Below are 25,504 nucleotides of genomic sequence, written 5' to 3'. Positions count from 1 at the left end.
TTATACGCATGCCACAGGCGGTCTGGCAAAGCTGAGCGCATTCCTTGGCTTCATTTGAACAGTTTTGGAGCGGTGTTGCATGTCAAAAAAATGGTTTTTTTTCCACCGTTTAATAACAAATCTAATAAGTGTGGTTCACACTTGAACATCTCTAAATAGAGAAGGTATAAGAAACTATATTCAAAAAAAAAAAAAATGGTGTACGATTATCGAAACATTATTGCACTGGTAGCAAATACCTCTGAACTGCACGGGAGATCAAAAATCACAAAAAAAAACATTATTCCACAAACTCCTTGGCAAGTGGTGTTTGACAGCAATTTTGTGGATCTCCTCAGCTTAAGACGCAGAGAAGCCAAAAACTGTCATGACAACTCGCAACTATAGTTCAACAAAAAATTGCAAATAAAAAGTGAGATTGAATCTCATTTGGTATCCCTCCGTAGAGGGTATTCTTCCCAAACCTTAGCTTCACTCTATCATTCGTATTGACGACAATGGCCAATGTATGCACCAAGCTAGTTTAGCACCCAATGAAAGGTGGAGAATAATGGAAGTCTCCTGGTTTTTAGTAAAAAATCTATGTTTTTATCAAAATTTAATATTAATATTAAATTTCCAATTGCAAGCCTGCCAAATAAGATTAGTTGAGGAGGTGCATCCCATACGCTGTATTTTTTTATGAAGTTCCATGTGCAAAGGATATTTCGAGGCTGTTTGTAACTTTTTGTGATTAATGCAATTCCAGCTCAGTTGAGCACTTTCCAAAAAAAAATCACCTTTTCAAACTTGAAGCCATCCACAGTTCAGGAAATTGCCTAAGGTTGGGAGATAGAAATTGAATTTGGTAAGGGGATTTGAAGTTGGCAAGGCCAATTGAGTCCCATAGCTTTCTCTTTCTGCATTGGCTCACAATCCAAGGCTCGAGACGGCTTCAAGCCCCTCAAGTGTTAAGTCGAAGCTTCTAAGAGCCAAGGACCTCCAAGTCCACAAAATTGAAGTGGGCTATCTACACAAAAAAAAACCTTTTTACTTGATCAAATGGTTTTTTGTGAGCAATGACAGTAGCCATTTTTTTTAAAAAACCAGGGGTTTCCACAAGTGGAAGGAAGGAAGGAGAAACTGCCTACTCCAGATTCTCAGATTTTATCCTAGGAAGCCTTAAGCAGAGCAGATGCTGCAAAAAAAAGGAAAATTTTTACAATGATGACAGTCTGTGTGCGCACGCGCGCACATGTGAAGTAACCTATTTTAACTACTGAGCTCAACGTCTAAAACCCTATGAGACAGTAGGAGTTATATATATGTGTGTGTGTGGAGAGAGAGAGAGAGAGAGAGAGAGAGAGAGAGAGAGAGAGAGAGAGAGAGAGAGAGAGAGTGTGGAGAGAGAGAGAGAGAGAGAGAGAGAGAGAGAGCATGTGCTGCACAAATACGTAAAGACGAAAAAAGTGACAATAATCGGTAATTAATGGTTTATGCAATAAGAATGAGAAAAAAACCTGTATTATGAACAAATTCAAAATTATGGTTGTTTATGGCGTGCGATAATCTATGCAACAAGCCTCCAAAGAAATGAGCTGAAACAGAATAAAGGACATTTTTTATGATATGCATTGCATGCATGAAGGTGGAGGGGACGCTTGTGAACGACATTTTTCCTCTTCCTAAGCAAATACTGAAATTTGTTCTTGAGACTCGCCGATAAAATATCAATTGGTTTTTCAAAGAACTTATGAAATTGAGAATTTATCTGAACACTCAATTTACAGCAAATCTGCATGTAGCCACGAATTCCTAAACGATTTACAACCTAGATGGTATACCGCCACTGACTGGTAGAACTTCGCCAGTAATATACGCCGCATCATCTGAAACTAAGAAGGCTACAGCTGCAGCCATATCATCAGCCTTACCAAATCTATCTAGCAAAGTGTGCGATTTCACTTCCTCTTTCTGCAAACAACCAACCAATGGCCACATCAGAAACCTGCATCATGTTACCTGCGATGCAGATCCTCAAACAAAACGAAAGAGCTTTACCGTCGCTTCATGTTGAAATATGAAATCCGAGAGGTGTGTGTGCACAAAGCCAGGAGCGACACAATTGACTCGGACATTGGGTGCAAGCTCTGCGGCGAGCGCCTGCATGCATCCAACAACAATGGTCACAACAAATTTATGGCAAAGTCAGAATCTCCATATAGAACCCACATATATATCTGAGTGCAAACCTTGGTTAGACCAAATAAGGCAGTCTTTGTGACACCATACATTGCAAGATGTCCTTGAGGATTGTAGCCAGCTACAGAAGAGATAAGAATTACCGAACCGCCTTCTGCTAAGTGTGGAGCTGCCTCCTACAAATGCCAAGAATTAAAGAAAGATCTTCTAGATGCCAACATCAGCCTATGAGACAGAACGATGTACATGTGTAGGTCCTCTAGATATCCAGTAAAAAGGAACAAAAGTGCTGAAAATAAACATGTATACATATACATATGCAAAAATATACACATGTACACATGTAATGTGTATATATGTGCATAATTAATTATCTCAAGAAGTGCTATTTGAAGGCCTGCCTGTATGAGAAGAACGCCCGCCTTTACATTGATATCCCATAACTTGTCCAATGCTCCCTCTGACATGGTGAGAATAGGATCTGTTGAAGGACTCACTGCTGCATTTGACACAAAGATATCCAATCGCCCAAATTTCTGCAATACAAATGATAAATGTCCGATCATGATCCCATACAATGCTCAAACTTATGATAAATAATAAGAAAAAAAAATTCCCATACAAAGCTCAACCTTAAAATAAGTATTAAAGACAATTTTTAGACAAATTATATAATCTTCAGTGGAACCTTAAGCCAAGCACTCTGCCATGTAAGGCGGAACAGACATACCCACTGGAGAAGAGTGACCCGGGTCTGTTTACTTCAAAAGCAGACATTTACTATACATAGTGAAGCTTATGAATGGCTCAGACAAAAGAGAGACTAAAGTCATTTGAATGTTGCCGGACCAAGAACTCATCAGGTCTGAGAAATGAAAAAAAATGGCAACCCCAAATTAGCTTCAAAAGGCAAAAACTTTAAAAGTGCAAAATAGACTTCACACATAAAGGCACAAAGTGGGGAACGCAGAAAACACAAACCACCAAACATGGAGAACACAGCAAAACAAGGAAGAAAAAGGGTCCAGCTGCCAGCCTGTCAGCCAGGTTCGCATGAAGAAGGCAACGAACAAGTCAGAAGAATGAAAGTCCCCAACTCTAGTTGAACACCCCCTTGTCACGACAATTGTCATGTGCACATCTAACCCTATGTGCATGTGGACAAGCTGTAACTCCTATTTCTACGGTTAAGGACAACGTAGGAAGTATTCCGGCAGTTGCATACCCTTTGATTGCACATGAACACAACCAGTGTCTGCTAGGTGGAGGCATTGGGGAGTGACAACACCCTTAGTACCAAGCCTAGGAGATAACTGCATACGAAACACCTCTTATTAATAGGTTTCCAACTTATTAAAAATTGACATTATAGGGCATCATTTTATAAAGTCGTGGGGGCTCAATCTAACACTACTCAACCCAGGCTTTATTAGCTATATAGGAGACCCTAGGGGTCTCCTCTCTAGACAGAGAAACATACTTGCAATACAAGTACCAGCAGCACAAGCACCCACCAATGTTTTTCCTATCCATCTCAAACTTCGCATTTTCAGCATCCTCTTGCAGATCAGCCTAGCGTTTCTACAACAGATCAGCCCATCGCCAAGTTTAGCAGCAAAATGTGTCACAAACTGATGACATGGCATAGCCTAAAGAACAGGAAGGGGCCTAAACCCTAGCGAAAGAACCAGAAGAAGGCTTAACAACTTACAGAACGTATCCAGTGGCCCAGCGGGGTTAGGCATTAAAACCCTAACCTTCCCAACTTATGGAACCCGGCCGAGGGGCCTAAACCCTTAGAAAGTAAAAGCCTTGCCTCATTTTTGCATAAAAAGGAGTTGATGTGGCAGGATGTACGGACGTCCACATTTTGCGGCGCTATTTGCAGAGGAGATGCTGATGTGGCACCGCTTACGGACAGCCCTAAGGCGCTTGCTTTTGGGGCACGAGATGCTTTTAGACTTATGTTTTTCATGTAACTGCTTTTGGGCAGGCCAGGGACCTTTAAAAGTGTGCCAAGGCCTCTTCTCAGGGCAGATTAGCTCGGGAGCTTGCCAGAGAGAGGACCCTCGTACATTGTACTTGTTGAAGCTTAATAATAAAGAAATTACCGAGAAGGAGCGCCAGTCTTTGAGGCCAATGCTTTTAGGCGCAGAACTTCGTTGTGCCGTGTCGTCTCTCTCTCTCTTTTCTCAGTTCTATTCAATTGTTTTAATTACTCACGTGTGTTGCTTCAAATCTTTGGCTTGGAGTGTACAAGTCTATTACAGAATCAGCCTAACGTTCTCAGTTTTTAGCCCTTAAACTCGCAAATCCAACCTTTGTGTTATTGATGGTTCCTTTTAGATACTAGACAAAGATGGAGACATGATGAGAAGGTGTGTGTGTGTGTGTGTGTGTGTGTGTGTGTGTGAGTGAAAGAGAGAGAGAGAGAGAGAGAGAGAGAGAGAGAGAGAGAGACGACACACCCCAATGAGTCCCAACCAACCCTCTCAAGAGCACCCCACTCCGTTGTCGGAGCAGTACTTGCTTTCGATTGCACAAATGGGGTTACAAATGGCTGAATACCTGATGCTCATGCAATGCGCATGGGAAAATGCCAGTGCTGAGAGAGAGATCCAGAAACGCTACCTAGGGATGTCAGCAATGGCTGCCCCTGGGATGGTACCAGCCTAAAGACTCTATCTGCCTGTCCTTATATAACAACCTAATGTCTCGAGCTCCCGTCACTTTTTAATAACCATCCAATTTATTGTCCCTCTTAATGAAGGCTTATTAATGTGCAAACTAAATGTATGCAATGTGCGTGCATCTGGTGATCGATCTCCCAGATCCGATTGGCACGAGACCTCACAAGCCTGGGGTGCCTATGCCTAACTACATGATGGCAGAGCTGGATGCACACAAATGTGTGACACCACCCATCAACCACCTTGTAAAACCTTTAATGCACAGAGGGTTCCAAAACTGGAAAAGACTACATGATGGACTTTTCCGGACATGCAGGTCCTGCAACAAACAGGCTCCCAAACTTGTCGCCTAACTACATGATGACAGAGTCGGGTGCCCACAAATGTGTAACACCACCCATCAACCACCTTGTAAAACCTTTAATGCACTGAGGGTTCCAAAACTGGAAAAGACTACATGATAGACTTGTCTGGACATGTACGTCCTGCGAACGGGCTCCCAAACTTGTCGGAACTAAATCCCTTGGACTCTATGGACAAACCTTGGCTCCAAAGACATAGTAGTAGCCGGAAGAGATCTCTACACAGAGAAGCTTCTCTTCCAATTCTACACACAGAAGAGGTGCGCTCTCCTGTTCCTTCTCATAAATCAACCCCGTCTACAACATTTATGGGCTGAAAACAGAGAGAAACAGCAACTTGTCGTGAGCCTACTTGATCTTGGCGACGTCTTGTACACTTGGGACAGCCATGGGGGTCACCGATAGCATCACCTTCATGGCTGAAAACCTGTAGCAGTCTGCTCTGTCCACTAGTGTTGCTTTGCTGGGTCCCACAGAGAGAGAGAGGTGCACATCAAGTCACAGTAGCAGATAGCCTCATCCTCGTCATCCACACCGTCGACATTGACATAGCCATTAGACTTGCATCAGTTAGCTTCCACTTACACTTGTACCAGATTGTGCAATCAATAGTAGACCACTCTCGCCATCGAGAATGGGGCCTTCGGAGAAGGGTTTTACAACGTCTCTGGTGTCATATTCTCTCTCTCTCTCTCTCTCTCTCTCTCTCTCTCTCTCTCTCTCTCTCTCTCTCTGCGTGGTGCGTGGTGCGGCCCTCTGCTCTGTGTGGTGACGAAGTGAAGGCGGCCCTCTGCTCTGCACCTACAGTCCCGCCTCAGCAGGCTTCAGTCAGCTCCACAGCGCGCAGGCTTCAGCGAGCAGGGGGTCGTCCTCTTTCTCTCGTGAGAAAGCTTCAGCCTCAGCACCACAACGCGAGCAGGCTTCAGCCTTAGCAACTCAGCACGCAGGTGGACCTGTGGCGGGCCTAGGGGATTCACGCGAGAGGTGGAGCAAGCAGGAGCTCGCGCGAAGGGCAGGCAGCAGAAGAAGACCTACGCGTAGCATGTCCTAGCAACCCTACGCGTAGCAAGTCCCAGCATACGCGTGCCCTTCACCTACGCGTAGGAAGTCCCAGCCTTAGAGAAAAATTTTAAGCCTTAAGGTAAAAAGCCTCAAGATAAAATATTTTAAGTTTGTCCTATTCTCCCTAGTACCCTACCCCACATTTGGGGCTCGGGTTCGATGGATCCGCCTACCATCCCAAAAAAAACAACAGCTACATTTAAGCGGAGAAAGAGAGATACTGTACTATCACCAGGATCATTACGAGTGGGGAAAACATCCAAGATACATGATGAACTAATGATGGAGAAGGTCCAGATGATGCTCAAATCAGAGCTAAACTACATGAGAGATGACATCAGGAAGGAAATGCACGCGAGCGCTGAGAGCTACAGGAACTCCATGTATGGAGACATGATGAGAGAACTAAGGAGAGAGATCCAGGGGATACAGAATGAGGAGATTCAAATCTTGAAAACGGAATTACGAAACCTAATCGAGGCCGAAGTAAATGTAACAGAATGCGTTATGCAAAAGAAACTCGATGAGGCAGTAGCAAGTTTTGAAGCATGGAGAACAAATATGGAAAAGCACATGGGGGAAAAAGATGCAATAATTGAGGAGCTAAAAGGAGAACTTGCGGCTTGCAAATCTGCAACTAAGGAGAAGGGAGACGACCAACCTTCGGTGCTGAAGGAGCTCGAGGACATGAAAGATCAAATGAAAGCTCTACGGGAAGGAGATGAACAGAAATCAAAAACGGCATCTTCATGGGCGGAACGTCTTTTTAAGACACAAGAGAAGGTTGATGAAGCACAGAAATGGATTGAGGATGCGAAGAAAGGGAAGGCCCAGATGCTCGAGACCACACCTACTTCTACCATTATTAATATGACCATTGAGGAAGAGCAGAAAAGGAAGAATCGGGCTCTGCATGTGCGGGTCACAGGAGTCAAAGACAAAGAGAATGTAGATGAAGAAGTGAAGGAACTGCTACAACACATGGGTATCACAGAGCCTACTCACACAAGTACATGGAGAGTTCGATGAGAAGGGAAACGTAAAGGATCGAGCACTTATTCTCCGCTTCCCGAATATAGAGAGTGGGGCCTTGGGAGGAGGGTTTTACGTCTCTGGTGTCGTATTCTCTTCTCTCTCTATCTCTCAGTCTCAACACCTTCACTCACAGTGTCCATTCACTTTGTTTGTGTCCATTGCACTCTCTCACTAAAGGAACGGAAGGCTCTCTCTTCCCTAAGTAAAAGGAACCTTGAGCACAGTTCGGAGCACTCATCTTGAGCAAAGTTCAACATTCTTTCCGCTGCACCTTACATCAAATGTCACGTGACACATCCAACCCTACGTGTCCGTGGACAAGCTACAGCACGACAAGGGTTCAATCAGTCCACTTGGTCTAGATTAGAAGATCTGGCACTTTTGTGAGTCTATTCGTAGACCGTGCATGCCCACTCACTTAGTGTAGATGCATATCCTCTGGTTGCACACAGCATGATCATAAGCATTCCCATCAAAATCCATTAGAATCCTTTAGGAGAATTTTCCAGTGCATTTAGCCTATTTTACCTATTTTTGACATTTTTCACTTATTATTTTTAAGTGACTTTTGTTGGAAAGTAGGTAGGGCAAATTGAGTAAGTTTGTATATAAGCAAACCTATACTAGCACTAATTGGCAAAAGAGGCAGCAAGAGCTCCATTGCTCAACAGGCAACTTCTCAAGCAAGAACCCCTTGGGGGCATTTTTCCCTCCAAGCAGAGATCTCCCATGCTAGCGTTTTTCCTTCACATCAGCCCTAGCATTTCCATCAAGCCTCATCACCATACAATCCCTGCTCTGGCGTTTTTGCATCAGCAACCCATCGCCACACACTTCAGTACCTAGTGTTTTTCATCCCAGGAAGAAGCGCCACTATTTCAGCCCTTGGCGATATTTTAGCAGGTCCATTTCAGCATTTGTCCTCAGCCCATTAAGCCCCACAGTAGCAACAATCTTTCAGCCATAAAGACCAGTTTTCCACAGCGTTTTCAGCCATAGCAGAATTCAGCCAGCCGCGTTTTTGGATAGCAGATAAAGTAGATTTCAGCCATAGAGTCGGTCACATGCATTCAATTTGTACCAGTTTGTGCAATCATAAGTACACCAATCTCGCCGACGAGAGTGGGGCCTTCGGAGAAAGGTTTTACAACGTCTCTGGTGTCGTATCTCTCTTCTCTCTCTATCTCTCAGTCTCATACACTTGTACGCACAGTGTCCATTCACTTTGTTTGTGATAATAGCACTCTCTCATTAAGAACGGAAGGCTCTCCCTTCCATAAGAACAAAAGGAGCCTTGAGCACAGTTCGGAGCACTCATCCTGAGCAAAGCGCAAACATTCATTCCGCTGCACCTAACATCAAAGCCACTGAAGGTATCAAACTTTACTGCTGCACCACCTTCTTTGTATGGCTTTGGCTTTTCCAATACTCCCAAATTGTCATAGGGAAGCATCTGCAACATGGGCACTGTAATAGGGATCATCTACGCCCCTTGGCCATTCACATTTTACGTCATTGGTGCCATATGTGACTGCTGGTCGGAAAACTCAGCCATGCCAAAATTGACATGTGGAACCCCAAACCGGCCCAAATTGCACTGAAACCATTTCTGCATGCCAATGTATAATACATGGGGTTTGGCATCATGCCTTGCATACCCCCAAACACTATTCCCGGCATATTTTGTTGGTTTCCAGACGCATAACCAGCCATGCTCTGAAACATTGATCCACCCCCAAAATACCCAGATGTACCGTAGATGGTGGAAAAACATGTTGCATAGCCTGGAAACTGGTTCCTTGTCCACTTAATGCAACATGCGGACTCTGAAAGGTGGCGGGCTGAACTGGTAAAGCCTATGGATTAGGCGTCCTAACCACCTATTCGTGGACAAAAGGAACTTGTCTTGGAGCCCCACGTGACTCCGCAACATGAGAGTGCTTCCCGCTCTACTAGGACGCACAAGGGACCTGGGCTTGAGCCTCAACGGGCTCTATTGCATGAGACGGTTGCTTTGTCTGCTATGGCACTGGTGGCGCTTGCAGATATTCCATAAACCTAGCAGTTAATGGCCGTGATTCATGCGTTGTCTAGTTGGAAGTACTATTTGTTAGATGTTGATTTTGTTGTCTAGATAGATCATCAGACCTTGCGATACTTCTTGACACGGTCAAAGTTATCTGCAAAGCATAAGCGATGGGCAAACATTCTTTCTATGTTCCACTTTCAAAACTTGCATGTGGAAGGCAAGAAGAATGTTGTGGACTGATATGTTATCTAGAAAGCCACAAATTTCAGCTGTGTCAATTCCTTATCATCATGAGCTTGATGATATGAAGGAACAATATGCTATTGATGAAGATTTTGCAAGGATCTTTGAACAGTTGCAAGATGGGCAACGCCATGAGCACTACCTCCTCAAGGATGGTTTTATGATGATGCATGGCAGATTATGTGTCACTAAGCCATTGCGACATAAGGTTATGGTAGAAAGCTATGTCCCACTGTATGCAAGGCATCGTGGTATAGATGTGACAGTGAAAGCGGTCGAGACATTCTTTAGATGTGGATGCCTTTGTGCGAGCATGAATGATTTACCAAAAGGTCAAGTTTGATAGGCAAAAGGCACCAGGATTATTACAACCACTGCCTATTCCAGATAAGACATGGGAAAGCATTGCTATGGATTTTATCTTCGATCTTCCAAGAACGCTAACAGGGAATGATGGTATATGGAACATTATTTGCAGGATCAGCAAGCAGGCCTATTTTGTTCCTGTAAGGAAGAAGATAAAATCTGACAAGATGGCACGGTTGTTTATGTACAATGTTTTCAAGTACCATCGTACGCCACAATCTATTGTCACTGATCGTGATCCTCGTATGACGAGCCTATTTTGGAAAGGCTTGTTTGAAAACATGGGCACCACGCTCAAGTTTTCATCCTCATTTCATCCACAAACTGATGGACAATCACAAGAGGCTAATCCTACTGTCTTAGATGTGCTGAAATGTTATGTGTCAGATAATAAGGGCAAGTGGGAGTACAACAATACGGTGCATTCGTCAATAGGCAAGGTAGATTGTTGAGGGTGGCAAAAAGGTTCCTCCCTTCTTGCAAACAAAGGACAAAATCTTTGAAGCAAATCCATATGTAGAGACCATGGATGAAATGTATAAGAAGATCAAGCTTGCCTTGGAGAAGACTCGAGCAACGCAGAAAAGAGTTGCTGATCGTCACCGTCGTGAATTGTTATTTTCACCTAGTGATTGGGTACTCTTACAGTTTGAAAAGGCAAGGTTAAAGAAGATGAAGGACAAGGAAAGATTGTTTTCGAAGCTCTACATGCGTTACTATGGGCCTTTTTAAGTACATGAGAAGATCAGCGATGTTGCTTATAGGCTAAAATTGCTTGATGCTTGGAAGATTCATAATGCGTTTCACGTGAGTCTTCTAAGACTTTTTATGGATGATGTGCCAGAAGATATGTCAGATGAAGATCAGTCAAAAGTCGAGAAACTTGATGAGATCTTGGTACCTGAGCAGGTTTTGGCACATAAGGAAAGAAAAGTTAAGGGAAAAATTGCTTGACGTTATTTGGATGCAAAGTGGATGGAAGAGTGTGAACTGCTAGAGTCACCGAATGTATTGCAGCTTTACCTTGAGGCCTTTGGGTTACAGCCTACGTATGCCCCAACTCAACATGCTCAAAGGAGGGGTAATGATGGAGATAGCACATCAAATGTACATACGGATTCAGTGCAATAGAAGTGAACACTGCTCTATACACGCCAAAGATATTATGCTCACTTCTATCGTAGATGAAATGACAAAAGTATGAAGGTCTCATTAAGTCAATTGTATCTATCTTTCGGGACCTTTCCTGCGGATACATGTGATAATAAAAGGGTGCTAATCACACTAAATTATCTATGGCATGTATATTTGGCATGCAATCAAGGACGTTTGCGACTTCAAGAGGGGGGTATGTCACAAGGCTGTGGAAACCACTAACCTTAGTTGTTGGTTTCTTTCCCTTGATTTTTATTTAATTTTTGGGACCCTCTTTTTGAAGTCACAAATGGCCGGACATTGTGTGGCCACTGTGAAACGACCGACGGTCGAGACTTTCACCCGCAGTCGAGAAGGGCAGGTCGCCACGAGATGGTCGGGCCAATTGACACTGGAATCCAAGCAATAAAAGGGTGTCTAGGCTCTGTTTAAAGTCATTTAGGCCCCTCGCTACAAGCCTACAGGGTGTCGTCTGCTTGGGAGCGCTCTGAATACCAAGCCGTGGTTTGTGTGAAGTGTTGATTCCATTCATAGGTTTATTCGTGAAGTTCCTGTGTGTCGCAAAGTTCAAGTAAAGAATCAGGTGAAAGCTAAAGTCTACCACCCTACCGGCCGGTTTCAACGATGCACATCCATTCTGCATACCACTTTAGCATATAACATGGCTGCAAAAATTTCGGTAACATTTCAATAGCACAACCGTATCCAAAAAAAAAAAGGGCAAGCACAACAGGCAATGAGCAGAGTTCAACGCGTCTAATTCGCTTCTCCTCCTTAAGCACACTTCTCAATATCGAACTCGCTCAACTTTAATAGGCTGACATGTTAAGCATCCTGTAACATAGCTTAATACATCGCGCTTTAATCCTGGCCAAAAGAAACTTTTCCTTATCGTAGCATAAATTTCAAAGTATCCTAGATGTCCTGCAATAGGTATATCGTGAGCTTCATGCAGTGTTTGAAGTTTAATCTCACCATCATTTGGAATACAAAGATAGTTGTTGAAGTAAAGATCATTGTTTTCAAGATGGAAGCCTTTAATATGTCTCTTGCTTCTCTGTGCAATTATCCAAGTTCATTAAATATTGTATCCTTTTGTAAAATGGATCCTGAAATATTCTCTCACGAATAAGGTCAATCAAAGATGTGATAGCCGCTACTATAATTTTCCTGCTTAAAGCATCAGCCACTATATTTTTCCTTTACAGGTTTATATTCATTCCCAAAATCATATTCGCATAATAATTCCATCCACCTCCGTTGTCGCATGTTAAGGTCAGGCCGAGCGTAAATCCACTTGAGGCTCTTATGGTCTGTGTGTAATTCAAATCGCCTTCCACGAAGATAATGCCTCCATAATTTAAGAGCATGTACAACGGTAACAATTCCGATTCATGAAAAGGGTAATTTAACACATGAGTGCGTAACAACAAGATTCATAAGCTACCGACCTTTTTTTCGAAGATAAAATGCCATCGATTGCTTGTCCACTTGCATCAGTGAGGACAGTGAATGTCTTCATGAAGTTCGGAAGTCGTAAAATTGGAGCACTCCCCAAAGCTTGTTTGAGTTGCTCAAAATTAGCTTGAGCACGTTCATTCCAAGCAAACACTTTAGTCTTCTTAAAGGTATTAGTTAATGGAGAAGCTAGCTTAGCAGAGCCTTCAATAAAAGTGTGATACCATCCCATTTCTCCAAGAAATCTATGTACTTCTTTGACAGATGTAGGTGTAGGTCGAGCTACAACGGCTTCAATCTTGCTTGAGTTAGTAGAGACGCCATTTTTGGATTCAATGAATCCCAGGTATTTTACTTTCAGTGGAGAACGTGCATTTGCTACGCTTAGCATAAAGCTGGTTCTGTCGTAGAAGTTCAAGTACTCCTCACACATGTTGTTCATGTTCTTCTTTAGTCTTTGTATAAACCAAAATATCATCAAAGAAGACAAAAACAAAATCCTCAAGGTGTTCTCTAAACACATCGGTCATAAGGCAGTTGAAAGTTGTTGGAGCATTCGTAAGTCCAAAAGGCATGATCGTAAACTCATAATGTCCAAATCAAGTGTTGAATCATGTCTTTGGTATACCTTCCTCCTTAATATCCAAACTTAAGATCAATTTTTGTGAAAATAAAAGCTCCATGTAATCGATCAAGTAACTCATCAATCCTTGGTATTGCATACTTGTTCTTGATTGTTACATGATATAATCCACGATAATCGCTTCAAATTAAAAAGAACAGTACTCAATGGAAAAACACTAGGTCGAATGAAGGCTTGGTCAAGAAGTTGAGTATGGCGCTCTTTGAGTTCCGTAGACTCGGGTGCCGACATCGTGTATGGTCTACGAGCAACTAGTTGAGCTCCTAGAATAAGCTCTATTGCATGATCAACTTCACGCTTGAGTGATAACTATGAAAGTTCTTTGAGAAACACATCATCAAATTTTGTTAGCCACTCAAGTTTAGTTGTTTTTGACTTCTTGTCTGCTGAGTTAAGCTTGACAGCATAAACCATCTCAATCTTTCTATAACTCTTTATTAATTTAGTGAAGTTAATAAGTTGAAGCTTAGGTTGTCCTCGCTTTTCGGAAACAGTAACCCTAGAGTTATACTTATTTACAAAAGTCAATGAAGCAATTTTACAATATAAGTGAGCATCATTAGTCTTAAGCCAATCCATCCCTAAAATTGCGTCATTGACTCCTATGGGTAAAACTCTAAAATGAGCTCAAGTGTTGTGGCCATCCAAAATAAAATCAAAGTCACCCACTAAAGTAGAAGACTTAACGTTCCTACCCGAAGCTAATTCTATTGTGAGATCAGTATCAGGAAGTTCAAGCAGAATCAGGTTTTTAATGCATCTAAGTGAGATGAAAGAATGTGTACTCTCAAAATCAACCAATAAGGTAAAATGCTTACCTTGATACTCTGCTGGGGTTTGAATTACTAAAAATTGTTCATTGATTCCATGATGTTCAATTGCAGCATGGACGTGCATTTGCTTGATTCCCATTGCCTCTAGCACCCTGACCTCTGTTGACTTGAGCTCTTCCTTGAGGTTGTTGATTTCCTCCTCCTCCAGGACGAGGTTGTCTGTTGAAGTTATTCCCTTTACTCTTATTGTTTTGCAGTCTATTTTCACAAAAGGTAGGTACCCTGATCTAAAATTCTCTTGATTTTGAGGTGGTCTTTGATTCTAATTGAAATTTGGTTGAGTGAAGTCCAAAGTCTGGGTAGGGCTGTCACAAGCTGCTGACATGTCAAGCCACTGGAGAACGAAGCCAACCTGCAGATCCCGACCGAGAAGCCTAAACCCTAGAAGCTGCAGAAGAAGTTTCACCAACTTGCAAAGTTTGGCCGAGTGGCCTATTTTTAAAGAAGAGTTCCCACCACCTTATGTGACCCCGTCTGATGCGACCCCAGGGGACCTAAAGGCATTAAAATAAAGCAGGACCAACACACACACAGAGATTTGCGTAGTAACTGATGACGTGGCAGCAATATGGATGCTCCGCAAATTGCGCTGACATGCTGACGTGGCAGCCTGTACAGATTTAGGCGATTTATGCTACTTACGTGGCAGTTGTATGGATTTTCACAAAACGAACTGCTTGTTTTTGGGTGCCAGCTGTTGCTTTTGATTTTCAAGCTTTTCATGTAAACTGCTTTTTAAGGCCAAGGCCCTTTAAATAAGTGCAGAGGGTCAATCTCTGGCACTCTTCCGGGTGAAGTGCAGAGCGCGAGTACCGGCATTGTACTGAGTTCAAGTAATATAAAGCAATACCGAAAGGGGCGCCAAGGTCTGGGGCCAATACTCTCTAGGGTGGATTCTTGCCACTCCGTGTCCCGTATGCTCTCTCTTTCAGTTCAGTTATTGTTGAAGTGCTAAAAGTCTGTTCAGTCTGTTCTTTTCCATTGGCACGTGGTGCCCGTCCGTGACAAGGGTAATTTACTTAGATAGGTACATATGCAACCCATTGCTCCCATTGTATTTATCATCAGTTATTCATTGCCAAGATTGGTTGGTGAATCACGAATCTCTCTCTCTCTCTCTCTCTCTCTCTCTCTCTCTCTCTCTCTCTCTCTCTCTCTCTCTCTCTCTCTCTCTCTCTCTCTCTCTCTCTCTCTCTCTCTCTCTCTCTCTCTCGCATTGGTCTCTACGCTTCCCCATCATCGACTTTGACATGAACTTGGCAAACATATGGCCAATCATTAAAGTTTTTTAATTTTCTAGGACAAGTCAATGCCCAGTTCTATGCGGTCAATCTATTGTCTGCTTGGTATAGATGTGCTCTCCATACCATGTCAATTGAAATTGTGGAGCTGTGGGGTGCCGCTCATTTGGTTGTCATATAGATGGTTGGTCAGGTACTTGGAACCGCCACTAAGTATATGAGTTTCAAACTAAGGGGTCCTCACTAGGTGTCACAGTGCTCCTCTCTTGGAGGTGATACACCATGCTATATCTGCATCTCTATCCATAAGCATATGAAAAATGTCCCAATACTTATTCCACCCCAGACCCTTGTTAGCATTTGAGTGAGATAGGGAGATAATTAGGTACCACCAATCGTGTACAAAAGAGACCTTTGGAGAACCTCGATGGACTATCACCCAGAGGAAGTACAAAAGTGGGATAACAATGTGAGGGCTATGTGGGTATCATGGTGGCCTGTATGATGAATGCAATATGAACCACTAGGAAGGTACATAATACCATGTCAGATGACCATAGTCCCGACTGAAAAGATCACCCATGTGTGAAGGAGCATCGTCGCTACTCCGCTGCCTTGAAGGAACCTATTGAAGTATCCCACTGACTGCGAAGAGTATGCAGCAATTGAGTCCAAATGGTTGTCAAAGCGGTGGATGTATGTAAGGTGCAGCGGAACGAATGTTGAACTTTGCTCAAGATGAGTGCTCCGAACTGTGCTCAAGGGTTCCTTTTGCATACAGAAGGGAGAGCCTTCCGTTCCTTTAGTGAGAGAGTGCAATGGACACAAACAAAGTGAATAGACACTGTGAATGAAGGTGCATGAGACTGAGAAATAGAGAGAGAAGAGAATACGACACCAAAGATGTTGTCAAACCCTCCTCCGAAGGCCCCACTCTCTATGGCGAGAGCGGTCTACTTATGATTGCACAAATCTCTACAATGCTTGGACTTGCCGACGATGTCGACGACGATGAGGACGACGACGAGACGGGCTGAATCTGAGAATGCTAATGGCTGAAATCTGCAAATCTTTATTTGTTGAATTCTGACTCTATGTCGATGATGATGTCGATGGCGACGATGCAACGACGACACGCTGAAAACGCAGATGCTGAAATCTGTGTTTTCCGGGATGAAACTGCAAACTTCGCGGGATCTGACCATGCGGCGAGGATCTGCTGCTACAGGAAGTGAGATCTGCGAGGTTCGGGGGTTCTACTACGGGTACTGACTGCTGAAAACTGAAAACGCTGAGTCTAGGGCTGATTCCGTCGCAAAGATCTGCAAAAACACTGAGGTTGATCTACAAACCAAAAACGCTAGGCTTCTGCTGTGTCTTGCTGTCGCCGGGTTGGTCTGCAATGCAAAACGCTGGGGCTGATCTGCCATGGAGAAAAACGCTGGCTGTCCTTGGCTGAAAACGCTAAGTCTCCTGCCCCGGGGGGGTCTTGCTGAGAAGGTGCACTGTTGGATGGCAGGTCCCTGTTGCCTCTTCTGCCAGAAAGTGCTAGCGCTAGGTTTGCTTATATACAAACTTAGCAAAATTCCCCTACCTACTTTCCAACAAAAGTCACTTAAAAATAAAAGTGAAAAATGTCAAAAATAGGAAAAATAGGTCTATGCACTGTAAAAATGCTCTTGATGGGATCTGATGGGAATCTGATGGTCATGTTGTGTGCAACCAGAGGATATGCATCTAATCTAAGTGTCTGGACATGCACGGTCTGCGAACAGACTCACAAAAGTGCCATATCACTTCCTATTCTAGACTGACTTGACTGAACTGAACCCTGATCATGCTGTAGCTTGTCCACGGACACAGGGTTGAATTGTGTCACGTGACAATGTAGGGGAAGACTATGAGCCCAAAATGTGGGCACAACGAGCCTTCCACATGGTCCATAGAGTGATGTTGCAAATCGTAGCAAAAAATGTATCCTGATGGTTTGAGACCAACTATGATGGTTTGAGACCAACTATGACTGCATCTGTAATCATTTGAAGAGTGCCTGGCATAGAAACAAGGGGAGGGGGATGCCCGGAACAACAACAAAAAAGTCATCTTTTCTCGATTGTTTTGAGCTACACGTATGTACCATAGTGCTAAGAACACTTTGGGCATTGAATTGCACCCAAAAAAAGGCAAGAAACATGACTCATAATAACAAAATATGTCAATAAAACATTGATGGCGTTATGGTAAATACTAGTAGATATGTATATGCCTCAAGGGCAGTAAATGGCAAGTGATAAAGAGTAGAATCTAGATTCTAGATAAAGAGTACATAGAGAGAGTAGATAGATATTAGAGAGATCAAAGAGAGCTTGACTCTTGAGAGCCTGCAAGTTGCGAGAGTAGAGGGAGGGAGCAAGTGAGGCTTGAGGCTTGAGCTAAAAGCCTGAAGCATAACGCTTGAGCTTGAGGCTTGAGTACAATGTATTGTATAATGCATTGAGGAGGTCTTCTTTTAAAGGCCTCCAAAAGAGCCCCTAAAGCTTGTGTACGTTGATTGTCCCCTTGCCCTTTCGAACAGCCAACCTTGTGATGCACCTAAAAGTGCTCGGCTCCGTCCGTCCCCTATCATTCCTAGCCGTTACGACCCCCCGTCCCCTGGCCATAAGGGGCTCCCGCTCCCGACCCCATTCCCTAACTTTTGTCGTCCCAACCCCAACCCCGTTCCCGTTCCCGTTCCCGTTCCTCGGCCCATGTTTCTATGGTGCCCGGTCCTAAGGAAGTAAGCATGAAGGACCTGTCAGCAAGCCCTTGAAAAAGGTGTGTGACCCCGGAAATTGTAAAATCCCTGCAACTACCCCCACATCACAAATGCCACTCTAATCAACAAACAATGAACTGCTCTCAACATTGGCTGAGCATATGGACAAACCCAGAAACACTCAGGCTGTAAGGTACATCTCTCACAAATCTGTGATGCAGCCCAAGTGCCAACAGGCAATCCTATATGTGCTATCATCAACAAGAAATAACATATCCAGTGGCTGATCCTAAGAGTCCAGATGCGTGACCAATGCATCTCTAGGTAGTCTTTGTCTCCAGGGAGCAGCTTTCAAGCATCTTACTACTAAAATTCATTGAGTCTGATTTCTGTGAATTCAGGTGATATTAGCAAAAAATGTGGCAGAGTCATCAATAACTATTAGTGGTATATCTTATGTCGTTGATACATCTCTCCTTGGATGTTTACTAGGACAATGAGAGGAAAAAACAGTCACTGCGGCTGTTTTGGGTCTCAAAGTCCCAGGTAATAAATTGTTGGCTCCCTTTTCTATGAACCATCTTTGCTACTCATATGTAAAATCTCCTCTATGATGCTTAGAATATTTTGGATTGATGCTCTCTTTGGGGGGGTGCTTGGGCAGGCAAGCCAGCAAAAGGGGCAGACAAGCCGTACTTGCGACGGTCAGGTGTTTTGTTTGGTTCCAAGGGAAAGATTTTATAATTTTATGGAGTTTTAAAAACCAGCTATTCTTATACACACACACACACACACACACACACACATGTGTGTGTGTGTATATTGTGTGTGTGTGCGTGTGCGTGCGTGCGTGCGTGTGTGTGTGTGTGTGTGTGTGCGCGCGCGCGTGCGCCTGTGTATATATATTGTGTGTGTATATATTTATACTTAAATATTTTTTGTGATTTTTGTTAAAATTGTTCCTGACTCGTTGACATGTTCAACACCATGTTTAAATCAGCATCAAGTCAAAACTGATCAAATTTGGCTGCTAAATAGGAAACCATAGCTTTGATTCATATTTGAAGTCAACTATGAGGTGTCCATCTCAATCTCTAACAATGATACATTTACAAGAGCCACTTTGCCAGACACATAGGTGTGAATTGAGTCCTAGAGTGACAATTTGATATAACACAACACATTTAATAGACACGAGGAGTAGCACTTACATCAACAGCGCTCTTGATAAGATTCTTCCTGTGATCAGCATTCCCGACATGACATGCAACCCCCAACACATCGATACCCAACTCTTTCAGTGATTGTACAGCCTCATCAACATTTTTCTGAACAAAAAGAAAAATAGAGCTTAGCTGAAAACAGGTTAATGGGTGTGCTTAGCAATTTCTGGAATTGCTTGCAATCGCATTACCTTAAACTAAGAAAAAAAGCAGAACATGACTTGCAGAAACCCGGTGTTTGGCACTAATTTAATTACCTGTTTTCGGGAGGAGATAACGACAGAAGCTCCTTCAAGACCGAGCCGGCGGGCGATGGCGTAGCCAATGCCCTGCGTGGAGGCAGTCACCACAGCCACCTTGCCCTTGATCCGTTTGGGTATCTCTGTCGCAGCCATGGATTGCGAAATAGAACGCTGCAGCTCGTTGCAACACTCTCTCTCTCTCTCTCTCTCTCTCTCTCTCTCTCCCCGAGCGCGCTTTTATTTTTAATTAAGCTTTCGTCACTACAGAGGAGAGAAATAAACTAGTTTATAAATAAAGATTTGAGAAACAAACAAGGTCGTCTACAGGAGATGCCTTTCATTGATGTATGCATTAAAAAATAGAAACCGGGCACTCTATAAGAATGCATAAGTAGAAATTGTAGCATGCCTTCACCTTTGAACAAACTCACATGCATCGCACACTTTGCACCATGTCCAAGATAAGCATCCAACATGATCGTAATTTTGAAAAACAATAGCTCTCATAAAAATAAAAAAGACACAATTTCCAAACCATACGACTAGATCCTTGTTTAGAAAACCTAATCTTTCAATATTTGATGTGAAAAAAACTTAAGTTAAGTATCACGATAACTGAGCAATTACAAACAATAGGAAAAAAAAATGTGCACAACACAATAAAATGGTCCGGGTGTAATTCTTGAGTCAAGTCACGTCAAGTCACCTTTTCCTTCATTTCCTCAATGGCATGCAAGACACGTCATACTACAATCACATGCTTTCTGTGAGTGGTGATTTGACCTATCCATAAGCGTATGAAGATTTTAAAATTTACAAATTATGTTCAACTTGACATTCACAGACAAATGCATGATAAGCAAGGCATAGACTCGTCATAATCATCCACAAAACAATGTAACATTACCTCCATTATGCATATTATTGACTAAATACTACAACATACATCATCATCAAGTCTACCACCAATACTTGGAAGGTTTCTTACAATCAATCAAACTTGTCTTTCAAAGCATGGCCAGCATCACTCGGAATAGGAACTATGAGAAAGCATGGCCTCTCACAAAGTAGCATAATAGTTTACCAACAAAGCTATGTTTGTAGCATTCAACAAGTCACCAAAACTAGAGAAGGTACTTCATCTAGTTAGATCTAGAAGGAATCATGATGCCAAACAAGGAAAACATTTGGAGGACTGGTCACTTGAAGGTTGTTAATGTTTTTAGATGGCTAAAGCAATTCAACCTTGGAGATAGTCGTAAATCGTCAGGATATCCCAACATCTAGCTCTCAACTCACTCATCATTCATCGCTACTGCTTGCAATTTCTTTATCTACTAGTGATGAATCATTGGTCAATCTAGCCACCTTTAATTGTCCACAAAGAAAGTCACAAATAAAATGAGCCTGCAAACTAAATCATTCTATGATTTGACTACCACCTTCAATGGAACCTCAAAAAATAACCAAACATTCAAGTAAAATGCCCGCATGAAATATATATTACATGAGAAAAATTTGTTCATTTCGATCATACATATACAAAATGTGACAAACACTAATGACACCAATATAGAACCTGCTTGCAGCATTATATCCCAACATGAACACATGCATCCAAACTTGAACTTCAACAATTGTCCCTTATTTGTCTTATCAAAGCATACAATTCTTTCATATTCGTTTAAAGACATGGAGAATGGTTGAGTGAGATAAGTTCATAAGCATGCAGAATTCAAACTCTGAACAAAATTTATCATCCACAAGATAGCAATGTCTCACAATCTGGACCATTTAAAGTGATATTCCTCACAAATGACTTGTATTTGACCAAGGGGGTTGAACAAAGATATTGCATGCAACATTTTTTACTCCATTTGAATCAATTAGACACTGGGACATAGTAACAGAACACTTAAAAGCTTCCTTCACAATCAAAGCCACCTCTTATTATTTTAATGGCCGCAATTCATAAAACACTCAAAGCTTGGTTCGTTATGTTAAAAAAATTTGGCCTAAAGGTAGTGATCTCAATGACCAGATGTGGAGTTGGAAGTTCTTCCGACATGGCCCTTACTTCGTGATGACACACCCACCTGTTTGTGTGCATTTTCACGATGAATTTGACAACCTTGCATGGTAAAAAGCAGGCAATGTTGTGAATAAAATCTAGCTTCAATTGGAGTAAATAAGGCCTATGATTGCTAATCTCTCCTCTTGCAATAAGACATACATGCATGCATCAAAGTTTCAAATGTATATATCCATATATTAATACATACATACACATGTATACATATATACTCACTATCAGCTAACCCTGACTTCACAAAACCATGAGGTATGCCTCTTCCTCATTTCATTCACCTTATGTGAGGTAGAATCTTGGAAGGTATCGTCAACATAAAGGAGAAAACTGATTTGATTGAGAAGAGGTGGCCTTCAGATTTTCACAACACTCAGTATCTTCTTTTTAGTGTGCACTTTGTAGTTGTTTGTTGCTATTCCATTTCTTCAACTCCTTCACATGTTGAGCCTCAACATACATAAGAGAAATTACTCACACATTAAGATTAATTATGTAAAGAAAATCAGCCATACTACAAAACAAATAAAAGAAACTACACTCACCTTCGTTTCCACCAAATATATTCATTGAACTTGGAGCCTAAACTCAATGTGTCACCTAGGCCTACAAGACAAGACAATTTCCTTGGAGAGTTGTAGGCATATCAACAACAATGCCTGTCTCCCAATTCCAATGAAGTTACCCAAACCAATTTTTTTAACAACATAAGGAGCTATGTTCCGACTAACACGAGGAACTATCTTCATCATACATTCAATAGCAATGAATCATAATTACGTCAAAACATGCAATCCCATGGATACAAAGAGATCTTGCTAGCTTCTCATGTCTCCCTAACATTGCTTGTAGATCATGGACTACAAGCATGTTGTAGGACTTAGGGCTAGAGATTGTAAAGTAGCTCAAGTAGGCACAACAGTGCTTGGTTTTACTTTATTGCAACCTTGCATCTGGAAATCTCTTTGCCTACAAGGTGTTGGCCTCCCATCACAAGCATCAACACAAGCTCCTCCTCACATCATCATTGACTTTGCAAAAGTCGAGAAAGAGGAAGCTTGATTGTAAGGCCTGAAGCCGTTGAGAACCCAAACTTGTTGCAGGAGGTAGAGCTTCTTCATCACCTTGGCAACTTGCCTAGCATCCTTTCCCTCATCACCCAAGGTTGAGGGTGATGCCGATGTCAAGTGCAGCGAAATTGAAATGGTGAAGATCTAGGTTTTACACTTCCACAAATATTTACTTATTTCCTTTCCTTAATGATTGCTTTTAGCTTAAAGATGGTTCTTTTACTTTTCCTTCAAGAGAGGGAATGAGAGAGTGCAAAAGAAATGTGTAGAGGGAAAGAGAAAGAGAGAGAATAGGAGAATGACACTCGATGGGGTCCCAACCAACCCTCTCAAGGGCCCCCCACATTGTTGCCAATGTGGTTTTTTTTTTTTATTGCATACATGGAATGTACACACATGCAACACCTCACGTGCTTAAATGGTGGGTGTTGCTTCGGTAACTCTTTTAGATGAAGCACCTTCGAGATTGATTTGATGCGCCTTTGGATCCTTATCAATTTGGGATAATGGATGGCCACCAAGGGATATATCTGGGACTGAATTGCACTCCCAATATGAAAGATATGAAGGACTTAAAGCTAGTTGCAAGAATGCAAATTTGGCACGCAAAATGTAACCTATCTATCATGTAAACCAGGGCTGAAAACGTAGATCGCAATGAGGCCGATGATAGAAATCAACGGGAGCACTTGATGATGGTAAGGGAATGGATGAGGAGAGGCTCGATGGGCTTCCAAAATATTAAACCATGATGAAGAGAATAGCAAGGGTAGATCCAAGCCGATCCGGCAAGAGAAGGGCTAAAAATTGAAAATGCTATGGGTGATCTACAGTGATGCACAACGCTAGGGCTGATCTGATGATGCAAGGCAAAAGCGCTAGGGCTGAATGATGTTGTTGAAAATGTCAGGCTTATTTGAGCGTAAATGCAAGGGGGATACTCCAAAAAATTCTAGCTGATCTAGAGGAAAACACCAGGGCTTATATGCTCCTCCACCTGGCACTGGGAACCTTACTAAGATCGATGGATGCTTGGGTCTCCTTTATAGGGCTGAATTTTAACAATGTTGGAGCATGGGCGCTCACTACAAGAGGTCACTTAAATTCCGGCGCCAAATTATCGGCGTCAATGGCGGGCGTCGGTATATGTGTAGGTAAGTATGGAGGGAGATGAAGTTTTTAAATTTTCATTTTTAAATTTCCGATGCCTGTTCCGATGTGTCTTCCGACGCTTTTACGAATGCACTTTTTGACACTTGTACGAATGCCCTTTTCGACGTTGCACCGATACCTGTACCGGCGGACCCTACAAAAACACAAACCCGCAGGCTTTCCCTGCACATTTCTCTTCTTCTCACGCCTTTTCTCTTGCTCTCTTCCTCCTCACATCTTACAGATCTGGTGCGAAACAAGTTGTCGGAGGTGCTAATCTTGTTTGTGGACTACTCCATAGCACTAAGGTGAGATTGTTTCCAAGTTTACTTGTAAGTTTAGGGTTTAGGGTTTAACATGGTGTGTGTGTGTGTGTATGTGTGTGCGTGCATTTTTGCAGGTTTGAGAACGTTTACAACACCTTTTCTTATAAATTAATTTAAATAAATTTGATATGCATTAAAAGTTCAAGCACTCACATGCGACCTATATTGATAAAAGAAAATTTCATGCTTTAAACTTTCAATGCTTTAAAAGAAATTATGGTTTGCGTTGTGAATTTTGTTTTGGTTTATGAAAAAATCTTGTTTTGAAGAAATTAAGTATATATAGATTATATGTCAAGTTATAAGTTATAAGTTAAGTTATACGTTTAGGTTATGTTAGATTAGCTTATAGGACGTTAATTATGTTAAGTTAGCTTATAGGTTAGGTTTAAATTAAAAGTTAAATTAAGTTATAAGTTAGGTTATAGGTTATAGGATAGGTTAGCTAGATTATAGGTCAAGTTTAAGCAACAAGTTAGGTTATAGGTTAAGTTATAGGTTGTACGTAAAATGTTAAGTTATGTTATATGTTAAGTTAACTCATGTTTAGGTTATAGATGGATGTTGTGTTCGGACAGTTAGAACTTATGTACTTTTATGTTAATATATACTATATATAATTGAGCTTAAAATTTTCAAGGAAGGAGAGGGCATCCATGTGTCACTCTCTCCTCCATTTCAAGAGCTTAAGAAACATTTTGTTTGAAATGTAAAAGTGAAAGGTAAGTTAGAAATCATTTATATCTATACTATATATAATGCAACTTCAAATTTTCAAGGAAGGAGAGGCCATCCATGTGTCATGTATTGGTTAACTTAAAAGAAAACCTTACAAAACTTTCTGATTTAAAATGCAAATCTATATCTATACTATATATAATGCAACTTCAAATTTTCAAGGAAAGAGAGGCCATCCATGTGTCATGCATTGGTAAACTTAAAGGAAAACCTTACAAAACTTTTTGATTTAAAATGCAAAAATGATTGGTAATATGACACGAAATGAAAAGACTTCACAGTGGAAAGTCAAAAGACTTTCTACCTTACAATTTACATAAAGAAAATATACAAGCTTAAGTGCACGTAATAAAAAATTGATCAATTTTGATTAGGATTTTATCATTTAATGGAAATCTAATTTTTGAAGATATATTTGTCTTTGTTTTTTCAAGGGCTTTTTTTAAAGACCAAATTTACGTAAGTTTATGTTTTTAAATTTTAAAAATAACCATAAAAAAATGCTTCTAGATCCTTTCTTAAAGTGCTTGAAAAATTTGTTGAACATTAAACACCCATGTTGGTCCCCCCCCCCCCCCCCCCCCCCCCCCAAATTTTGAAGATATATTTGCCTT

General features: G+C 41.8%; 1 protein-coding gene across 1 annotated transcript; it reads right to left on the bottom strand.

Moving 5' to 3' along the window:
- Nucleotides 1-1,639: 1,639 nt before the first annotated feature.
- On the bottom strand, nucleotides 1,640-19,770 carry IBR1 (indole-3-butyric acid response 1). Its single transcript, XM_086495224.1, has 6 exons — nucleotides 19,534-19,770; nucleotides 19,265-19,381; nucleotides 2,583-2,717; nucleotides 2,232-2,357; nucleotides 2,041-2,142; nucleotides 1,640-1,953 (listed from the first exon to the last, which is right to left on the bottom strand). Exons 1-6 carry the CDS (start codon nucleotides 19,669-19,671, stop codon nucleotides 1,804-1,806), a joined length of 768 nt encoding a protein of 255 aa, XP_086351350.1. The 5' UTR covers nucleotides 19,672-19,770; the 3' UTR covers nucleotides 1,640-1,803.
- Nucleotides 19,771-25,504: the final 5,734 nt, after the last annotated feature.

Source organism: Adiantum capillus-veneris, chromosome 22, assembly GCF_014529385.1.
Source record: "Adiantum capillus-veneris isolate H3 chromosome 22, ASM1452938v2, whole genome shotgun sequence".
Lineage (NCBI taxonomy): Eukaryota > Viridiplantae > Streptophyta > Polypodiopsida > Polypodiales > Pteridaceae > Adiantum > Adiantum capillus-veneris.
Note: the sequence above shows the minus strand (reverse complement) of the source record. Positions and strands in the feature narration are given on the sequence as shown.